Source organism: Cucurbita maxima, unplaced genomic scaffold, assembly GCF_002738345.1.
Source record: "Cucurbita maxima cultivar Rimu unplaced genomic scaffold, Cmax_1.0 Cma_Scf00001, whole genome shotgun sequence".
Classification (NCBI taxonomy): domain Eukaryota; kingdom Viridiplantae; phylum Streptophyta; class Magnoliopsida; order Cucurbitales; family Cucurbitaceae; genus Cucurbita; species Cucurbita maxima.
The window spans coordinates 4,133,163-4,151,922 of NW_019272017.1; the positions used below are offsets into that span (position 1 = coordinate 4,133,163).

Consider the following 18,760-nt stretch of genomic DNA (forward strand, 5'->3'; position numbering starts at 1 on the left):
GAATTATGTGAGCATGTGGAAGGGAGGGAAAAAGATAGAATTGAAGGAAGGAGGAAGGAGGAAGGGAAGGGAAGGGCAGGGCAGGGCAGGGCATGTTGAATGGTGGTGAATGGGAGTGGGTTGGGTTGTGTTGTACCCATCAAAGGATGGGTTTATATTAGAGAGTCAAAATCAAATGCCATTCTCATTCTTCCCTCAATAATTCTCCAAATATAATATACTATTATTATTTTTTTAAATATTTTTTAATTTTTCAGAACGAAAAGTGACTTGGCCCATTAAAAGTGGGCTCATATGCCCAACCAAATATTGGGCCTCTCCTTTTTTCGAATGGGCTGAATATTACATAAAATATATCAAATTCAAGCTAAACTTAATACATTTGTAAAATAATTAGAAATAAATGTCACAGACCATATATTTAAAAATTGCATAAATTTAGACAAATTACCCAATTACAATTTTTCAACTTTATTTTCTTTCTTTCAATTTCTTTCTCTACCCCAAAAATTAGAAACAAATTCTGTAAATGCAATGAAATTATGAAAAGAAGATCTACTCATTCATATACTTCATAACTAAAACTTTTACAATCATTTCACAAAAACAGTGAATCTAACCTATAATTTCCCTACAAGAAACTTTGGGTTGGGAATGGAAATGAAACGCCTTCCGCCCACCCATCAATCTCGACCAAAACCCACCTTTCTTTTTTCCTCCCTCGCCGCTCATCTTCAGCTTATCGCCGAACAAATCCGCCGCCCTCGACCTCATGACCATCTCCGAGGCGTTCCTCTTGTGATGGTGGCGTGTCCGCCTTGGAGAGTCGCCGGAGAAGAAAAATTCGGAGGAGTGAGGAAAGGAAGAGGAGGAAGAAGAGAAAGTGGAAGCAGAATCGGAATAGATTGAAGATTGATTATTGAAGCGTTGAAGACTTTCTCGGAGACAAGAAGGGCAAATTCCGGGCAGGAGTCTGTGATTTGGGTGCCTCTTGCATTCTTTCGCCGACTCCGATTTCCCCATCGATCTTCGCTCTCACTCTCTCTCTCTCTCTCTCTCTATCTATCTCTACGATTTTTGTTTTTGTCTCTGTTTGTTGGGTCGAGAAGTTTTTTGGGATATAAAAGGAGAGAAACACAGACTCTGTCGTGGGAATTGGTTAAAATGACTTTAAATATATGCTTTATTATTTTTAATGTCGGTCTTCTTTTTCCTTTTTTTTTTTTTTTTTTAATTTATTTTATTAAATGTTACCATTATTAATAATTCAATGTTTTCTTGACTCTAAAATAGTACTCTAATTTTTTTTAATTATTTTATCTTATTAATGCATGATTTCTAAGATACATATATATTTATTTAATCAGTGAGAAAATTAATTGACTACTAGTTGTGGGTATAGAATAGTCATATAATCTATGAATTCTAAATTAAAAAATAGGAGAAAAGATGATATATTTAAAGTTAATTATAATTTGTAGTTAAGTGGGTTTGGTTGGAGAGTAAATGGTGGGGTGAAGACCGTGCGGGCTACGAACTGCGTTTGGTTCGACGCATCCTGAGTCATAGTTCCCAAGTTTGGAATTAACAATAAAGCCGAATAAAAGAAAAAATCTTTTAATTAAACACAAAAATTTTAATTATATTGTAAAAATGAAATTGGACTAAATTTATAATTTAATAAATACGACACGTGGGAAAAAACGCGATAGAGGAAACAGAAAACCGGGGGGTGGAACTTGGACGGAGGTGCGCACGTGGGGAGAATTAGAAAGGCTAAGAGTTTGCCACGTACGAAAACGACGTCGGCGCAAGTCGGAAGTCGAAACGCCTTGGCATTGGTTTGGAAAATCAGGGCTTTCCAGGAAGGTTGAGGGACAAGGCCACGTGGGGTGTCTTGACTCGTCCAAAAAAACATTATTTTTATTGGATTTTCTTAGATAAAAGCGCGTGAAATTAACCTCACCAATTTCCAACACTTTTGGCCATACCTAAATTTCTAATTTGTATGACGTGTTCTTCCAAAATTTTAATTTAAAAATGAAAAATTATTTAATATATAAACTACAACAACTATATCTTCGGTATCTTTGGTAGGAAGAGCTAAAATTACAACATAAAACTTAAAAGCTAGTTTCTAAAAAGTAGAAGGATGAAGTTTTGTAAATAAAAACTAAAATGTTGAAGGACTAATGTGCAATTTAGGAAAACAAAAAAAAAAATAAAAAAGAAAAGAAAAGGGTGGAAGTGTGTTTGACTTAAACGTTAAGTTGGTTTGGCAGGGAGGACATCTGATTTTGGTATCACACAGTTATGTTCTGTGCATGCTTCGAAAAGGATGTGCGTGGCCAGTGCAGCTCAGCGCCCACAGTGCCCTCTTTTAACCCCTAAATTCAACCATTTTTCCTTCTGTAACTCTCATTCATTAAACCACGAAATTAGGCCATTATTATATAAACCAAATCTATAATTTCTTCTTCTTGTTATTTAAAAAAAAAAAAAAAAAGGATGAGAGAGAATAAATAAATAATATAGAGTGAAGATAGACTTTAAAAAGCTGGCGTAGAGCAATAGCTTCATCAGAGCAACAGAAAAGGCAGTAAATTTTGTAGAAAGCAACCAGACCCCAACGCTCTTTACCCTAAACCCCCTAAGCCCACCTCCATTCACTTCATTTTTCTAATTAACCTCTTCAAAATATCCTTTCTTCTTTTTAATACAACTTTTAAAACTTTCTCATTTTATGTTATTTAATGCTGGAAAATGATTCACTAAATTATTGCTCCATAATTTATACTCCTTTTTTTCAGACTACTTGCTTCAATCGGGTTGCATTTAAGAACGCTTTTTGTCAAAATAAATATATGAAAATTAATACTTTTTTTGTAAAAACTTCTAAATTAATAATGAATCAACCCTAAATTTAGATTAAAAAAATTATTCATTCACAAAAGTCAATTTCTCCACCCCCCCCATTTACCCTCTAGTCCTTCCAATTTACCTCAATGCCAAATCACCCCCCACCCCAACCTTCTCCCTCTCATAAATGCACTCTACTCTACAACAAGGAAGATGAGCAAGAGAGAAGCTCAATGGAGGAGAGATGCATAGGAACAGGCGGAGGACAGAGAGAGCACTGCCCGCACCGTCGCCGCAGCACCAGTCCAGACAGAGCCAAGTCGACGACGACGACGGCTGCGCCACCTCCCATGAAGAAAGTCCAAGTCTTTTACTATCTCTCCAGAAATGGGCGTCTGGAACAGCCCCATTTCGTCGAAATCAGCCTCTTCCCCAACCAGCCCCTTCGACTCAAAGGTATGCCCATTCATTCGAAACGACATGTCGTTTTCGATCTCTTGAACTCTTTTTTAGTTTCGTTACGACAGATGTTATGGATCGGCTCACCGTTCTCAGAGGCAAGGCCATGCGCTCTCTCTATGCCTGGTCCTGTAAGAGGTAAACAAAAAACGAAAAGTTCCTCTGTTTTGCAAGACGACATGTCGTTTGCTATGCCTCATATTTTGCTTCCTTAGGAACTATAAAACTGGATATGTGTGGAACGACTTGTCGGAAAATGACATTGTATATCCCGCCGAAGGAGCTGAGTACGTGCTCAAGGCCTCCGAACTTGTTGACGTCTGTTCTGGTGAGAGACACCTTTTTAGCTTTTTATTTCATTTTATTTTTATTCTCCATTTTCACTCTAATTTTATATTTAGGGTCTTCATTAATAACAAGTGAAATTTTAATACGGAAATGTATTTTAAAATTAAAATTCCATTATATTACTTTTAATATGATGATAAAAATTTGACCCTACAAAGTTTTGTAGGACCGTATGAATGATTAGAAAATAATTAATTTATAATTATTTTGGTACAGAAAAAATGCAGGAAATTCACACGGGCACCAACGACAGGCGACCGGTTCAGGAACCGAACCTCCGGAGTAAAACTCGGAAACACCAACTCGCTCCGAGTCCACTCAAAGAACTCGACGACCAACTGTATTCCGATTTAGACTACGACGAAGTGGAAGACTACGAAAACGAAGACGTGGACAAACCCATTTACACCACCACTTCCACCACCCCTCACTCCCGGTGCTCTCGCGGCGTCTCCACCGAAGAACTCCCCGGTCCAACTCAGTCCCCCACCGAGTCAACTCCCTTCGACTCATCCCGCCTCTCCACTTCGAAACGGTTCACGTACGAGGACGAACTCGGGACGGCGCCGAGTAGGAACTCGGTCCTGATGCAGTTCATTTCTTGCGGTGGGTCGGCAGGTTCGAAGGAGAAACCCGGGGAGGGTTCTAGAGAAGCGGGGAAGGAGATGGGGAGAAGAACCGAGAGGCTTGGGAGAGGGGTTGTGTGTAAAATGGGTGGAAGGCGGATCGGAGAAGAGGAGATGATAAAGTATATGTCGGAGAATCCGAGGTTCGGGAAGTTGCAGACAGAGGAGAAGGAGTATTTCAGTGGGTCGATTGTGGAGTCCATTAGAGAAGATCGACATGTCGTTGAACCTGTGCTCAAGAAATCCAGCTCCTATAACGAAGAAAAGTAAGAAAAACATGTTTTTTTGGTTAGCATTTACAAACATGTCCCATAATTTGGGAATTGAGTTGTTAGTTATATGACATTTTATTCAGGAGCAAAAGAGGAGAGTTGGGAGAAAAAAGAGATGAAAATGAAGAGACAAGGAGGGAGGAAGATGACGGTGGGATGAAAGGAAGGTGCATTCCTCGCATGATATCAGCTGCCTCGGCCTTGGCCTTAGCCTCATCAAAGCAACCCCCCAAGAAGCCTTGAAGCTCACTCACTTCCCCACTGCTTCAATTTTGTGTCTCTCTTGATCCCACAAAACAGAGGCCTGTTGCTTTGTCCAAATATGGTTGCAGAACACTTGGTTGTTTCTTGCAAGTTTTGTATTAGCTTACTTTTTTGGAGCTGTATGCACAAGCACTCACATTTTCAACATTAGGGGCTAGAGTCATCTTCAGGGTGATTGATTTGGTTAGCTCATTATAAATTCACTTATTTTCTCCATTCAAAGAAGAGATATGTTGGGGAACAAACATAAAGAGATGGAATGGGAGAAGAGCCTAAACAGAGTAATCCAACAGGCCATTCATTGTCCACTTTAACTTGCTATCACGATTTTGATTTTAAAACGCGTGTGTGAGAGAAGGTTACACACCTTTATAAGTAATACTTGCGATTCTCTTATCACACCTTTATAAGTAATACTTCGATTCCGGCAAGAGAACCATCAAAGTTGTATTTGGAAAGTGATTTCCTGATGCAGTCCCAGTAATTGAGCGAGGACCAGCTACCCTTACCCAAAGCAAAAGAACATCCCATCAGAAGGGAAGCAATGAAACCAAAGCTTCTTAGGAAACTTACACTCCAACGTCAAGTGGCAGGTTGTCTCCTCGAAAGATCTGCACAAAAATGAAATCTGAGGTCAGTAAAGATTACTGTTATAGTCAAATTAGAAGCTGTTGGGTTGGGATTAATTCAGATTTTAAAGCTTTTCACACGTAATTGCTGGATATGAGCGTTGATGGGAAGAGGAGGAATCTGGAAATGGAAGACAAGATCCGGCATCTCCTACCTTGATTTAAAAGCAAAGGTGGAAGGGATATTAAAGTCAACCTCCGACTATCCCTGCATTTGGATCTGCTAATTCCAATGCCATTTTTTTAGCTCTTTTATTTAGCTGTTTCACATGCACTCACAATCTGCATATTTCTTCTCAACAACTCAGTTCTTACAAAATTTATAAATTATGGACAACAAAATGGAAGCGTAGCTAATAAATCAAACAAACAAGTGGTGGCTGCGGAAGTGAAGGGGGAAAGCACGTTGCAGCATTTATGGTTTCACACAAATCCAAGTCCCTCCATTGCCTTTTAAATATCACCAAACAAATGGACCCTCTTAAATCTCTCCTCCTCACTTTCTTCATCTTCTTTGTCTGTCCTTTGCAGTAGTTACAGCTATGGCAGCTGCTGTTGCTAATCTTTTTTGGATATTGATTGGCGTTTGTTTTGTGGTGGCGGCCTCGGCGCAGCCTCTGCAGAAGCCATTCATCGTCAATGGTTGCGTCTACTGTGACACTTGTCGCTGTGGCTTCGAGACCAACGCCTCCACTCCCATTTCTGGTTTGTATAATTCCTCCTCCTTACATTAAGATAGAAGCTGTTTGTGATTCTTAGTTGGTTTAAAAGGCTAAAATCAAATGAAACAGGTGCAATAGTGAGGCTTGAATGCCGAGACAGAGACAAATGGGTGTTGAAGTTCAGCAAAAAAGCCATCACCAATTCTGAAGGAAAATACACCATTCCTGTCTCTTACGATCACAAGGATGAGAGCTGCAAGATGGTTCTTGTGAGCAGCCCTCATCCCACCTGCAACCAGCCCGACCTCGGCCGAAACAGCGCCACCGTCATCCTCACCAACAACAATGGCCTCACCAACAATGTTCGCTATGCCAATGCCATGGGCTTCTTTACTCAACGCCCTCTCGCTCTCTGCCCCTCCCTCCTCAAACAATATCTCGACTACGACGAGTCGTTGTAAGACGTCTGTTACCATTTCTGTCTCGTGTCGATCTACATAATATGATAGAAATAGAAATCTGAAAAATAAAAATGGTTATAATTTGGACTTGTGATTTAGTTGATTGGATGTTGTTTAGAGTTCATGTTGTTTTTCATTGCCTTGGACAATGGATGATGTTCTTTAACCGCTTGTTGATTGGCATTTCCTTGACAGCAATAGTACGTATTTCAAAAACATATTCTCCTCTTTTGACAGAGCCTTGTCATTTGATTGTAGCATTACCTTATTATATGTTTGGAAACAAATTATCTAAATCTTTGATAAACTCCTAGTGGAACTCTAATTTTAGGCATAAGCATTCAAGACTTGTTTATAGGGCTGAATTGAGACCAACACAAATAGACAGCCCAATTATTTAGGCACTCAAAATCTGTCAAAATTCAACACTAATTCTTTATTCTTCACTCCATTCATATCTCAAATCCCAAATCGAAGTTGCATCTTGTTGGCATTGCAAATCGTCCGCCGGACTCGCATTCAAATCCATACTCTCTCTATGCATCTCAAACGCCTCGTCCACTGCTGCCTCTCCGATGCCGCCCTTCCAAAACCCACTCCCATAATCCTCCACCGTGCTGCAACCCGACCCATCCACCGCTGCCTCTCCAATGCTGCCCTTCCAATACCCACTGCCATAATCCTCCACCGTGCTGCTATCCACCCCTACCTCTCCGATGCCGCCCTTCCAATACCCACTGCCATCCACTGTGCTGCTACCCGACCCATATCCGCCGTCGTCAATCCTCGACTCGCCGCTGCTCGGCTCTGCCCTCGACAGCTCCCAGTTCATCCACTCCACCACGCTCATCAAATGCGTGTCGATCGACTGTTCGTTAGAAAATTGCCCCACGCCGTCGGCTCTGTAAACGCACTGCGTCTCGTGCTCTGTTCTCGCGTTCTTGTCGGCGAACCCCTTTGGCGCCTCGCTTTGTGGGCACCATTCGTTCTGGCAAGCGTACACCGCTGAATCAGCAGTGGCTTCTCGTTCGAATTCGCACTTCCGTTTCGTAACAATCCCGCCGGTGCCTTGTTCTGCCCTGTTTTCGTGTCCTCTGTTTTGGTGGTATTGTTCTTGATCTTCTTCGTCTGATGTTATTTTGAGGCTGTTTTTGGTCAATTGCAAGAGAGCTTCTTCTTGATTCACGACCTTAGTCCAAGTAATCGTCTCTTTCGCCGTCATTTTCGCCTGTAAATTCTTCGATTGTCGAACCAATTTCCTCATGTTGCCCAAATCAAGAGACATGTGTTTAATCACCGCCGCAAGGACACTGATTTTCCAGGACTTCTTGAGATCATGAGGCTTTTTATATGGTGGAACGCCCTGCCCACCGGCGACGCCTTGTTCGCCCCACCAAAGCTCCTTCCCCGTCGGCCACCACGGCGGCGCCAGACCCTTGTCCAACGGGAATTTCCTCTGCGGCGGAATACAGTGCTGCATCAGAGCCGACAGAATCGACCCTAAAGTTGTGTCCTGCAATTCTTGGAGTAGGTGCAGAAACGATTTGGTATCAAGCCCCGCTTCTTCGATCACTCTCGGAAGGAGATTCGCGATGTTCAGTGGAGCATTCTGTTCGAACCGAACCTTGTCCTGCCACCACTCACGGAGGCTCTCGGAAGAGCCGGTGATCGGTTTACCCTTTTCCGGCACGATCCCATAAACAAACCCTTGTGCCTTACAAGAATCCATTATCTTATCCATGTACTTGAGAATCGAATCTTGAGCTCTGGACATTTTCTTCCGGCGAGAAGCTTCTTCTCTGGCCGCCCATTCAAACTCTTCATGATCACGATTCTCCTTCATCTTTTTCAACCTCTGTCTGTCTTTCCACATTCGTTTCTTAAGATCATCGTAGCTAATTTCCTCTTCCTGTTCTTCGTCTCCATCGTGAGAGTCTTCTGGGATTTCTCCATGGAACTCCACCATCATCTGTCTGCAGAAAAGGGGGGTTTTAATCTACTTTCAGATACAATGAATTGGGTCAATTTGTATGAGAATGATTATATATAATGCAAAGATCGTGGGGGGAATGGCGGTGGTTTGTGGGTTGCGACACGATTGCCATTAACGAGGAGTTAAGGTTGACTTTGGAGGTTTTTGAGAGACAGAGCTTAGGGATTAAGGAACAGAGGCTTGCATGTCGGACACTTGTTAAGATTCTGCATCCTGCGATCCTTCGCTGTTTCCCAGATCTTTCACCTCCTCTGCACCACATTTATTACATTGGATCACCCAACTTCCATTTTTGGAACTCAAAACCATTAGTATAAACACATACTCACTTGTTATTATAAAATCCGCATATCGCTAACCAGAACTCTAAATAAAAAAAAAAAATTGAATTGTGAGATCCTAAGTTCATTGGAAGAGAAAACTAAAGGGTGTGGAAACTTGGTGTTAAAATTTTGAGAGAAAGTTCAAAAGAAAAATCTAAATATGACACTATCTACTAATAGTAGGTCTTATACAAATCCATTTTCAATAATGCAACATGCAATTGGCATCAGCAGCTTTGAAAGGTAAAATAGTCTAAAAGAAAGTGTAACATTCAAATAATAATTTAGAATCTAGATTGAACATTTTGATGGTCTTGACATTCTCCTAAGACGATGAGATGTACTACTTATTTGTCTTAAAATATATATTTCATCCTCGTTTATAAAAAATTGCAAATCAGAAGGGTCCTTTAAGGAGTGGGTGGAAACAAGGGTAGGTGCTCTTTGGGGTCACAAAGAACTCAAATGCTGTAGCAATCCATGCTTGCAAAAGCCGTAGAGATCTAATATGGCCCAAAGAAGCTCCCTACTTGAACATGTCAAGCAACTCACTTCGACCACAATGGTGGTTGGAAGAAGGCAACTCACTTCGACATTTCCTTGCATCCATTGCGACATGTTCATGTTACCTACTCATCATTTCTTAAGAGTGAAACAAACCAATACAAGTCTTCCCAGCATGTTTTGTTTCTAACATCTGATGGCCTCGACATTTACTTGTGACATGTTCACGTTACTTACTCTCTACTTTGAATAGTTAAGATGATCCTCACATACCGACACAAGTTATTCCACCATGTCTTGTCCTAACTCACATGCATCATCGAAATACTGAATTATTTTAAGTAAAGCACATTTAACCATGGAGTTTCTATGATTGAGCCATAAAAAAAGAAAGTACATTTTTTTGTTATATAAACATTTCTTAGCTAACCTATTCCCAAGATCTCCCGTTCATTCATGTAACCCCTATTTTACTCGTATGTCACACATTACAAACATAATTTTAAGTTTTCCAACTAAAACAAAAAATCAAAAAATCTTGAGTTGGATTACTAAGTCTTGTTCCAAAACTATCGAGAAAGTGTCTCATAAATTTCTCTAACTTTTAATTTTAAGTTTAATAAATTTCTAAACTTTTTAGGTATCTAATAAAATTGATTTTTTTAATCAACATAAAAACTAAAATTAAATATCACATTTAAAATTAAAAAGTTATTAAATTTAAGAACTAATTTATAACAAAACATAAAAATAAAAAACAAATAAAGATGATTATCCTTTGGAAAGAAGAAAAATGTACCAAAAAAATTGACACAAATCTTTATAACAATGAAAAAAGTAAACAACATTCCTTTCCATGTCACTAAGTAGCCATGATGTACCAAAGATTCGCTGCCATAACTCACCTTATACTAAATTTCCAGGCTCAAAATCAATTACATTATCAATAAATTATCTTTGAACCTTTAAAAAGAAAATAACTTTTCATATAAAAAATAATAATAAAGCGGAAAAGGAATATTCAAAATTCAATCAGCTCTCTTCAAGAAAGGAGGAAAAAAAAAAAAAAAAAAAAACTTCCATCTCCTTTCTTCTCTCTCATTCCACTAACAGCAGCAGTGCAGAGCTCCATCACTGTGAAAATGGCGAAGTTAGCTGGCAAAAGTTACAGAGAACAAAGCGCAATTTCCATAAAAACCGGACTTTAAGGAGCCGTTGCACTTTCTCTTTTGAAAATCAAGGGTAATTCCGTCATCTACTCACCTTTGCCAATGAATGCAACTATTCTCTCTTTTCTGACACCAATTTTCCTTGTTGCTTGTGCATATATAAACTGTAATGTGAAAGGTTTTTGCTTTGCTTTTGTTTTTAATTTCTAAAATCTGATTTTTTTTGTCGTACCCGTGAAAAGGAATTCTCATTATAATTGTTTAATTGAATAGTGAAGTATGTATGTTCTATAATTTCCTTTGTGTTTTTCCTTTTTCTTTTGAATTTTTGGTGTAATCTACACATTTTTCGAGGTGTTTTCTTGCTATGGCGATTACAGGAGATTCCCACTAGACTATCATGTTTTTTTTTTCTTGCTTTCTTTCATTGTTAGGTTCTCGATCTCCATTTTTCTTCATTATTACTGCCTTTCCCTTCGTCTCTGCGAAGATCTTCGTTTCAGAGGGTCGTTGATGACTGGTCATCTCAGCCTTGTTTTGTTTTGATGTTTTTTATTTCGTTTTCTTCGAGTTTTCCGTTGATGGGTTTTATTTTATGAGTTCCGACAGTCACTGCAATTTCTGGCTATCCTCTGTTTTTTTCTCTTACTCTGTATGTAATGTGAAGTGAGCTTCGCCTTCTCACGCCCATTCCCTTTTCTGGGTCTTGTCCTTTCTTTGCCAACACGCTTTCTCTGGTGTGGGTTCTTGATTTCGTGGGCGTTATTGCGTTGTTTGTTGAACAGGGGTTGCTCTGTTTTCTCGAGGGTTTTTGCTTTTTTTTGCTCTTTTTCTTGAAATCGATTCATCTCGATGCTCGATGCTGGGGAGTTTGTTCTGAAAATCAAGGTGGGAAGCCATTGATTTCCCAAGTGGGTGTTCTGGTAATCGAAATTTCATGGCTTCAACCTCGATTTCATGAACTGGGTCATTGAAATTTTTGGGGAAGAATGGGTGGTTCGAACTCCAAAATCGAGAACAACGAAGCCCTACGCCTTTGTAAGGAGCGAAAACGGTTCATCAAACAGGCCATCGATTCGAGGTACGCTCTAGCCGCTGCTCATGTCTGTTACGTTGAGTCCCTAAAAAACGTTGGCGTTTCTCTCCGACGGTACGCCGAGGCTGAGGTTCTTATCGAGTCGTCTATGTCATCGTCGGCCACCGAACTCGACAAAACGCCGTCGCATTCCTCTTATCCATCGCCGTGCCCGTCGCAAACCGCCGATGTTTCGGAATCACCATTGCAAGAAAGCCCCATTTCGCCGCCGATAGCCACCATTAGTTATATGGTCGCCGGAAGCAATCCCCCTCTTACCGTAAAGGTCCGGCCGAGTAGCCATAGTTATGCCTATGAAGAATCAGTCGCTTCCCCATTTTCCCCGCTACCGCGTCCGCCACCGCCACCTCATGAATCAGGATCTTCTTGGGATTACTTTGATACCCATGATGAAATTGAGAGCTTCAGGTTTATGGGGACTGGTGGGGGGATGGATGTGAACTTTGAGGATGAGAGAATGTGGAAGCAATTCAAGGGAGAAATGGCTGATGCCAAAGATGAGTTTCAGGAAGCAACTGCAAAACCAGAAACTCAGCTAAATGGTAATGAAAATGGTGGCCATATGAGCCCCTCTGGGGCTGTTGAAGAACAAAATTTGGAGATGGCAAGACAGGAAGGCAAAGAGCTTAATTCAGCTAGTTTGTCAAGCAAAGTTCTGCTCGAACAAACGGGTTCGAGAGGCTCGATCAGGTTGGAGAAGAGTTTGTGTACTGAACAGGAAGATCCTTCAGAGTTCATTACTCATAGAGCTAAGGACTTCCTTTCCAGCATTAAGGAGATTGAGCATCGCTTTCAGAGAGCTTCAGAATCTGGGAGGGAGATCTCTAGAATGCTTGAAGCCAACAAAATCAGAGTTGGCTACCTTGAAGCAAATGGTATATTGATGAGTTATATGTGTGTGTGTTTATATGATTTCTGTTAGTTGAATTGTTCTCTAACTTTCATTGTTGCGTCGTTACTGTTGCAGGAAACGTATCCGGTCTTGCTTTTTTAGATCCTTTACGTCGTTTACGACTCGTTTGTTGTCCTGCAAAGCCTGCCCTCTTTTCTGATGGTAAATTTTTTGGATGAAAGCCATTTCCTCGTTCATTTTTCTGTAGTTGATTCTTAACAAAGTCCTATTATACAGAACCTCATAAGACGAAGGTGATTACATGGAAACGGTCAACATCGTCACGGTCATCTTCGTCGAGAAATCCTCTTGCTGGAAAAGATGACGCTGATGACAGTGCAAGCGAATTTGTAGAAGAGTTCTGTATGATCTCTGGAAGTCATTCCTCTACCTTGGATCGGCTTTACGCATGGGAGCGAAAACTCTACGACGAAGTCAAGGTATGTACCTTCGTCTGACATGTTGCATTATAACATTGAGTTCCTCATTTAGATGATATCTTGAGCTCATTGTTTCAGTCGCTGAAATCTCGAAATAAGATTTAGGAAATGGGACTGAATTACCTGGTAACGTCATTGAATAAGCTTGTTTGTTCGTTTGTTTCGCTCTTACTTTTAGGCAAGCGAATCCATTCGGAAGGAGTATGATCGTAAATGTGATCAACTCAGATACCTATTTGCAAAAGATTACAGTACACAAGTCATCGACAAGACGAGGGCAGTTGTCAAGGATTTGCACTCCCGAATACGAGTTGCTATCTATTCTGTCGATTCGATTTCAAAACGCATTGAGAAAATGAGGGATGAAGAGATGCAGCCACAACTCATTGAACTAATTCAGGGGTAAGAAGGATCATTGTTTTTTCTTCGTCACAATCGAAAAGACGTTGTATATTGCTCATTTCTCACAGCTGGTTGCTATGCATTTGCTGTTTCGACGCAGGTTGATCAGGATGTGGAAGGCCATGCTCGAATGCCATCATGCACAGTACATAACAATATCTTTGGCATATCATTCGAAGAGTGCTACCATGGGTACGCCTCGAGCAGACGTGCAGAGGCAGATAACAGTCCAACTTCAACAAGAGATTGAATCGTTCGGCTTAAGTTTTGCCAATTGGATCAACAGCCTTGCATCATATGTTGGTGCTTTGAATGGCTGGCTACAACACTGTATATCACGGGAACGCTCGAAGAGCAGAAGGCCTTTCTCTCCTCGTCGTGCCATTGCCCCACCTATCTTCATCCTATGTCGTGATTGGTTTGCTGGAATCAAAGACCTTCCATCTAATGAACTTAGCGATGCCATCAGAGGCATCTTGGGAGAATTGCAGTGTTCAATATCTCAACAAGCTGAACTACAGAGGAAACAGAAGCAGCTTGTTGAAGGGGAAGAACCTGAAGGGAAAGTTGAGGAGAATAACGACATCGTATCTTCAAACTTAAGTTGCATACATTCAAGCCTAACAAAGGTTCTCGATTGGCTAACAAAATTTTCCGAGGCCTCGCTCAAAATGTATGAAGATATTAGACAAAAAAGCGACGCTGCGCGTACAGCGTATTTGAATTATAGGCCACGCTCAGAATTATAACCATGTAAAACTCTAGTTTGTCTTAGATTGAATCTTTGTACAGTTTTGAAGAATTTGCAGAGGCTCTGAGCTTGCTTGATGATTCTCATTTTTAATTTGCCTCCAGAAATCCTGTTGATTTCTTGAGACCTGTTCTAGCTCTCTTTTTTCATATCGAAATCAATTTAGAATTCATGGAATTCTTCATCGCAAAATGTGATTCTTATATCTATCTATGCAAAGAAAACATTCTTTACTTATGAACACGAGGGCCTCACCCAATACACATGGAACTCATAGGTAAACCGTATTAATTGAATTATGCTCAAATTTACATCGACATATCGATTCATTTATTACTTTTTCGCACATTTTATCAAACATAAAGTTTATAAATGGTGTTACATCGATACCCACATCTTGAATGTCCAAAAGGCCAATGACCTCAAACACAAATTTCTATTATTTCCATAATCTCATGGGATATGATTGAATCTCAGTCTCAAATAATTAAGAAAGAAAACTTTTCATCGGACTATTCTCTATCAATGACAAAAAAGAAAAGGGATCTCTCGACACTGTCCTCTCTATCTAAAAATTAACCAATGACTCCGTTCATCAGCTATTCTTCAGAGACCTTGAAAAAAGTGTAGGATAAAATCAGATTGTTGATGCCATCCATTTTTGGATCAGTTTCAAACTCAGGATCAATGTAAAAGAACACCTGCAGAATCATAACATGCATCAGATGGTTTGCTTAAAACCCAACTCTGAAAGAAAGAAACATACACTCACAGGCATGTCAATCTGCTCCCCAGGAAGGAGGCGCTGCTCCTCGAAGCAGAAGCATTGTATTTTATTGAAGTAGATTGCAGCCTGGAAAACAAAAAGTCTCATTCTTTATGATCTTGATGAGTTTTAGACAAAGAAAAGGCCATTGGTTTATCTTCTTAAGAGCTAAAGCCTAAGAAGCAGGGAAACAGATACATGATATACATGATATGATATGAATACTCCTCTAACGTTGCACCTATTGTACAAAATTAAGGATTTCATAGCGTACAGTAGAGTTTAAATTTATTAAAACTGTGGCTTATACAATACAATGTTGGGAAGCTAGTTTTACCTTCATAGGTGTAACATTGTACGTAGACACACCAGTAATTGGAGTTGAACTTCGATTTTCAGCAGTATAGAATGCAAGTGCACTTTCTCCAGGTTTTACCCTCACCTAAGACAGCAGATGGAAGTTAGTTCTACTCTAATGGAAAACTTGTTTCTTGATGGGCGCTCATATTTGTGCGGTTTTGTAATAGCCCCAGCCCACCATTAGTATATATTGTCCGCTTTGGCCCGTTACATATTGCCGCAAGTCTCACAGTTTTAAAACGCGTCTAATTGGGAGAGATTTCCACACCCTTATAAGGAATGTTTCATTCTCCTCTCCAACCAATGTGAGATCTCACAATCCACCACCCTTGAGGGCCAGCGTCCTCGCTAGAACACCGCTGAGCCTCGATGAGGATGGATACCGGGCAGTGTGCCAGCGAGGACGCTAGGCCCCAAAGGGGAGTGGATTGTGAAATCTCACTTCGATTGGTGAGGGGAACTAAACATTCTTTATAAGGGTGTGAAAAACTCTCCCTAGCAAACACATTATAAAAGCCTTGAAGGAAAACCCAAAAAAGACAATATCTGTTAATGGTGGACTTAGGCTTGAGCTTGAGCCGTAACAGATTTTGTTTCATGCAAAGGGTGTTCCAAGACATAGGGACAACATATGAATGACGTTACAACGCAAGTAAGCAAGCGTGTCAAGATTAAGACGTTCGTGTGCAGAATATGAGCGTGTGTTTTATATATGCATCTGCAAAAGGAATCACCTCTCTCTGTGTTGGGATAAACTTCCAAGGCATTCCATCAGCTACGTCGGCATTAAACTGCACAACAATGTCCCTAGTAACAAATGAAAAACTATCAGTCAATAGATGACTAAAATTGTATTAATTAACCATATTCAAAATCCACCGAGTACTTAACCTTTACCAAAACATTATATAATAGTGAAATGTAATTATAAGAAAGGAACGATTAATGAATATCCCAATGCCTCATTTCCCAGGTAGGATAAGAGAATATATATTTTTTTCTTCAAAAGTGAAACAGAACTTTTCATATTTAAAATGAAAAATGGCAACAGAGTGCCATCAGACCACAAAGCATAAGCACGAACTAAAATTCTTTTAAGTCTTTTTTAGTCATTCTATCTTCAGGATCGCTTTCATTCAAATGGTCACAGTTCATTCATGTACCGTTCCTTTACTCGGATGTCACAAAGAACAAAAGTAATGCAATAATTGCACTAAGATTGAGAAGGAAAATTACACTAGGCAGGAATAAAATACTTCAGAAAAATAAAACAAATTCGATCATTGCTTCAAAACAAAAGTATGTTAAAGAGAATCCGAACCTTGTAGTTACTGTTCCATCCTTAGCATGGCGAGCTATCTTTTCTTCAACACTCTACATAAAGGAAATCCTTCCTCAATTGAAAAGCAGAGAAATGCGTAATCTGACATAATGTTGAAAACTAAAGAAAGATACCTCACGGCGCTGAACAGTGCCTCCATAACCAGTAGCTTGGCAGAACCTCCTATAAAGAGGAACAGCAGCATAACTACATCCCACCATAGCAAAAACCAATGCTACAAGGTACAAAAGCATATTTTTGGACTTCCGTTCGATGGAAGCTTTAGAGTAGCAGCGTTGAATATTGTACATGGAAGAACACCTTCCAATATAACGAGTAGAAGGAGATGAAAGCCAATGAGACTTCTGAAATGACTGTGAATGGAAACGACGTCCCCAATTCAAGCTCCATAAATCTAAGCCAGAACTTTTATAAACATTACGACTTTGGCTAAAATTATAAGTTGATTGCTGAAGAAAATTGGATGTCAACCTGCATCCAAAAAGCGTACAGTGACCATATGCCAACAAAAACAGTAACTAGTCCACAAGATGTGATAGCTTAGAGATTTCCAAAAACACACTATGAAGATGTCAAATAAATTCAATCATAGCGAGAAGGAAAACTCCACAGATTACACCAAGTTTAGAAGCCGATAGTAAAGCAAAATCATTATCAAACATTGAAATGTATCTTTCATCAATGGAAAACCATAGTCCCAGGAAAAACTTACGATGCATGAACATGTGGACGGAGATTACCATTGCGAGACCAGATGTAGCTTGGACACTGCAACCCTTGATCAGCCTCATAACAGGATGCTACTGTCGCAAAGCTCAAATGTTCTAACGCACCACCTCCCATAAAAGCAAGTGTTCCAAAGGACTGCATCATTCAAGCAGATCCAATGCCATCATTCTTTGATATATGGGATAAGAAAGGTGGAAATTTCATCTATAATATATTAGAAAAGGCAAAATCTTGAAGAAACATTCTTGGGCCATTACACTACATGAACTACACGTGATAACAGAATGGTATGAGTTGTATTTTCTCTCATTAGACATTACTACATTTCACAACTAAGTGTTCGGCGGATTCAAATTCAAATTCGATCATTGAAGCTGTGCTACTTGATTTGACACACTAATTCTTCATAGGAAAAAGAAAGAAAAGAGGCAAAGTAAGTTCTTACTGTAGATTGGGTCTTAAGATTCCTCCTTAGTAGCTGCCTGATCATTCCTCCACCAGCCATCGAGTCAGTATATTTGTAAGCTGTTTTAGATCAAAAAAAGTCTTTAGAACCAAAAAAAAAAAAAAAGAAAATAGAAACTCATTTCAGGCCTAGCTCTTAAGAACCAACTTACAATCTAGCTCTGATTCTCTTGCCTGATGGCCAAGCCCGGAAGAAGTTATTAAAGTTTGGGAGAGGTTTGCGCTTCACGATTGTGCCATTCGTCTTCGACCCTGTGATAATTTCTGGCTGCCGAATATAGACGTCTGGTTTTTGAGAATGGGTGAATCGAGATTCTGGATTTACCTCCCAATCTTCGGTATTTGGAGATTATTCAGAAGTTAGCGAGTTTGTGTGGGTGATCTATTGGGGGAGAAGAAGGGACTAATGCGGGTGATTCGCGGGAGGAGGATGTTTTCTTGAATTAGAGGAGGTGGATTTTCCGGTGAGTTATGTGCCGGTGGAACGATGAAGAATGGGCAGGTAGGGCAGACAGCCCGGGAAAAAAGGCTGAAGCAGGCGTCGACGTCCGACGAATTTCGTTCTCAAGGAAAGGGTGTCATGGCTTCTTCTCAGCCGCGAGTAACGCTGTCCAAATCGGAGAAGGCTTTGAATTCTCTTGGGGAGGTGGGCCTTAAGGATTTAAGCCCAAAAAGTAGTGGCAGTCAGCCCGGGAGGAAGATGCTTTGCTAAGTCGAAAAAAAAAAAAAAAAAAAAAAAAAAAAAAAAAAAAAAAAAAAAAAAAAAAAAAAAAAAAAAAAAAAAAAAAAAAAAAAAAAAAAAAAAAAAAAACATGTTCTTTACCTTATTAGTTCCAAAACTGTTGGAGACTATTTTAAAAAACATCAGAGTAGTTGTCGGAGACATTCTAGAAATGAATCATTGTTGAAACTGCCATATTCATCTTCCATGCCAAGCCATCATCGGAA

The 18,760-nt window shown here is 39.9% G+C and overlaps 6 protein-coding genes across 9 annotated transcripts; 3 read left to right on the forward strand and 3 right to left on the reverse strand.

Annotated features, from left to right (window-relative positions):
- Positions 1-615: 615 nt before the first annotated feature.
- Positions 616-1,023, reverse strand: LOC111486643. Its single transcript, XM_023133841.1, has one exon. It carries the CDS (start codon positions 1,021-1,023, stop codon positions 616-618), a length of 408 nt encoding a protein of 135 aa, XP_022989609.1.
- Positions 1,024-2,964: 1,941 nt separating this feature from the next.
- Positions 2,965-5,105, forward strand: LOC111480256 (protein UPSTREAM OF FLC). Of its 2 annotated transcripts, XM_023125207.1 has the most exons (5): positions 3,095-3,315; positions 3,387-3,456; positions 3,534-3,646; positions 3,883-4,558; positions 4,648-5,105. In XM_023125207.1, the coding sequence occupies exons 1-5, from the start codon at positions 3,210-3,212 to the stop codon at positions 4,805-4,807; spliced, it is 1,125 nt and encodes a 374-aa protein (XP_022980975.1). In that variant the 5' UTR covers positions 3,095-3,209; the 3' UTR covers positions 4,808-5,105. The 2 variants fall into 2 exon arrangements, with proteins under 2 accessions (XP_022980967.1, XP_022980975.1); XM_023125199.1 differs by having other exon boundaries at positions 2,965-3,456.
- A 713-nt stretch (positions 5,106-5,818) lies between these two features.
- LOC111481731 (major pollen allergen Lol p 11-like) lies at positions 5,819-6,796 on the forward strand. Its single transcript, XM_023127312.1, has 2 exons — positions 5,819-6,162; positions 6,249-6,796. The coding sequence occupies exons 1-2, from the start codon at positions 6,000-6,002 to the stop codon at positions 6,578-6,580; spliced, it is 495 nt and encodes a 164-aa protein (XP_022983080.1). The 5' UTR covers positions 5,819-5,999; the 3' UTR covers positions 6,581-6,796.
- Positions 6,716-8,701, reverse strand: LOC111479871 (putative ETHYLENE INSENSITIVE 3-like 4 protein). Of its 2 annotated transcripts, none has more exons than XM_023124743.1 (2): positions 7,290-8,701; positions 6,716-7,223 (listed from the first exon to the last, which is right to left on the reverse strand). In XM_023124743.1, exons 1-2 carry the CDS (start codon positions 8,547-8,549, stop codon positions 7,017-7,019), a joined length of 1,467 nt encoding a protein of 488 aa, XP_022980511.1. In that variant the 5' UTR covers positions 8,550-8,701; the 3' UTR covers positions 6,716-7,016. The 2 variants fall into 2 exon arrangements, with proteins under 2 accessions (XP_022980511.1, XP_022980503.1); XM_023124735.1 differs by having other exon boundaries at positions 6,716-7,211; positions 7,278-8,701.
- A 2,057-nt stretch (positions 8,702-10,758) lies between these two features.
- On the forward strand, positions 10,759-14,274 carry LOC111479036 (nitrate regulatory gene2 protein-like). Its single transcript, XM_023123493.1, has 5 exons — positions 10,759-12,540; positions 12,633-12,719; positions 12,795-12,997; positions 13,176-13,399; positions 13,500-14,274. The coding sequence occupies exons 1-5, from the start codon at positions 11,559-11,561 to the stop codon at positions 14,146-14,148; spliced, it is 2,145 nt and encodes a 714-aa protein (XP_022979261.1). The 5' UTR covers positions 10,759-11,558; the 3' UTR covers positions 14,149-14,274.
- A 183-nt stretch (positions 14,275-14,457) lies between these two features.
- Positions 14,458-18,430, reverse strand: LOC111480860 (cytochrome c oxidase assembly protein COX11, mitochondrial). Of its 2 annotated transcripts, XM_023126067.1 has the most exons (10): positions 18,119-18,430; positions 17,987-18,080; positions 17,793-17,872; positions 17,331-17,482; positions 16,732-17,089; positions 16,598-16,650; positions 16,011-16,083; positions 15,254-15,358; positions 14,923-15,003; positions 14,458-14,851 (listed from the first exon to the last, which is right to left on the reverse strand). In XM_023126067.1, the coding sequence occupies exons 3-10, from the start codon at positions 17,850-17,852 to the stop codon at positions 14,750-14,752; spliced, it is 984 nt and encodes a 327-aa protein (XP_022981835.1). In that variant the 5' UTR covers positions 17,853-17,872; positions 17,987-18,080; positions 18,119-18,430; the 3' UTR covers positions 14,458-14,749. The 2 variants fall into 2 exon arrangements, with proteins under 2 accessions (XP_022981835.1, XP_022981843.1); XM_023126075.1 differs by having other exon boundaries at positions 17,965-18,430.
- Between the last annotated feature and the right edge of the window lie 330 nt (positions 18,431-18,760).

Bases quoted from the DNA above. Each gene is read 5' to 3' on its own strand.
- LOC111486643 (XM_023133841.1), bottom strand. From the start codon at position 1,023: ATGGGGAAATCGGAGTCGGCGAAAGAATGCAAGAGGCACCCAAATCAC.
- LOC111480256 (XM_023125199.1), top strand. From the start codon at position 3,104: ATGCATAGGAACAGGCGGAGGACAGAGAGAGCACTGCCCGCACCGTCG. The intron at 3,457-3,533 runs GTAAACAAAAAA...TTGCTTCCTTAG, and splicing joins TATGCCTGGTCCTGTAAGAG to GAACTATAAAACTGGATATG. The intron at 3,647-3,882 runs GTGAGAGACACC...ATTTTGGTACAG, and splicing joins ACTTGTTGACGTCTGTTCTG to AAAAAATGCAGGAAATTCAC.
- LOC111481731 (XM_023127312.1), top strand. From the start codon at position 6,000: ATGGCAGCTGCTGTTGCTAATCTTTTTTGGATATTGATTGGCGTTTGT. The intron at 6,163-6,248 runs GTTTGTATAATT...CAAATGAAACAG, and splicing joins CGCCTCCACTCCCATTTCTG to GTGCAATAGTGAGGCTTGAA.
- LOC111479871 (XM_023124743.1), bottom strand. From the start codon at position 8,549: ATGATGGTGGAGTTCCATGGAGAAATCCCAGAAGACTCTCACGATGGA. The intron at 7,224-7,289 runs GTAGGGGTGGAT...AGCATTGGAGAG, and splicing joins GGAAGGGCGGCATCGGAGAG to GCAGCGGTGGATGGGTCGGG.
- LOC111479036 (XM_023123493.1), top strand. From the start codon at position 11,559: ATGGGTGGTTCGAACTCCAAAATCGAGAACAACGAAGCCCTACGCCTT. The intron at 12,720-12,794 runs GTAAATTTTTTG...CCTATTATACAG, and splicing joins GCCTGCCCTCTTTTCTGATG to AACCTCATAAGACGAAGGTG. The intron at 13,400-13,499 runs GTAAGAAGGATC...GTTTCGACGCAG, and splicing joins CTCATTGAACTAATTCAGGG to GTTGATCAGGATGTGGAAGG.
- LOC111480860 (XM_023126067.1), bottom strand. From the start codon at position 17,852: ATGGCTGGTGGAGGAATGATCAGGCAGCTACTAAGGAGGAATCTTAAG. The intron at 17,483-17,792 runs GTAAGAACTTAC...TGAATGATGCAG, and splicing joins ATCTTAAGACCCAATCTACA to TCCTTTGGAACACTTGCTTT. The intron at 17,090-17,330 runs GTAAGTTTTTCC...TTTTGGATGCAG, and splicing joins CGTCCACATGTTCATGCATC to GTTGACATCCAATTTTCTTC.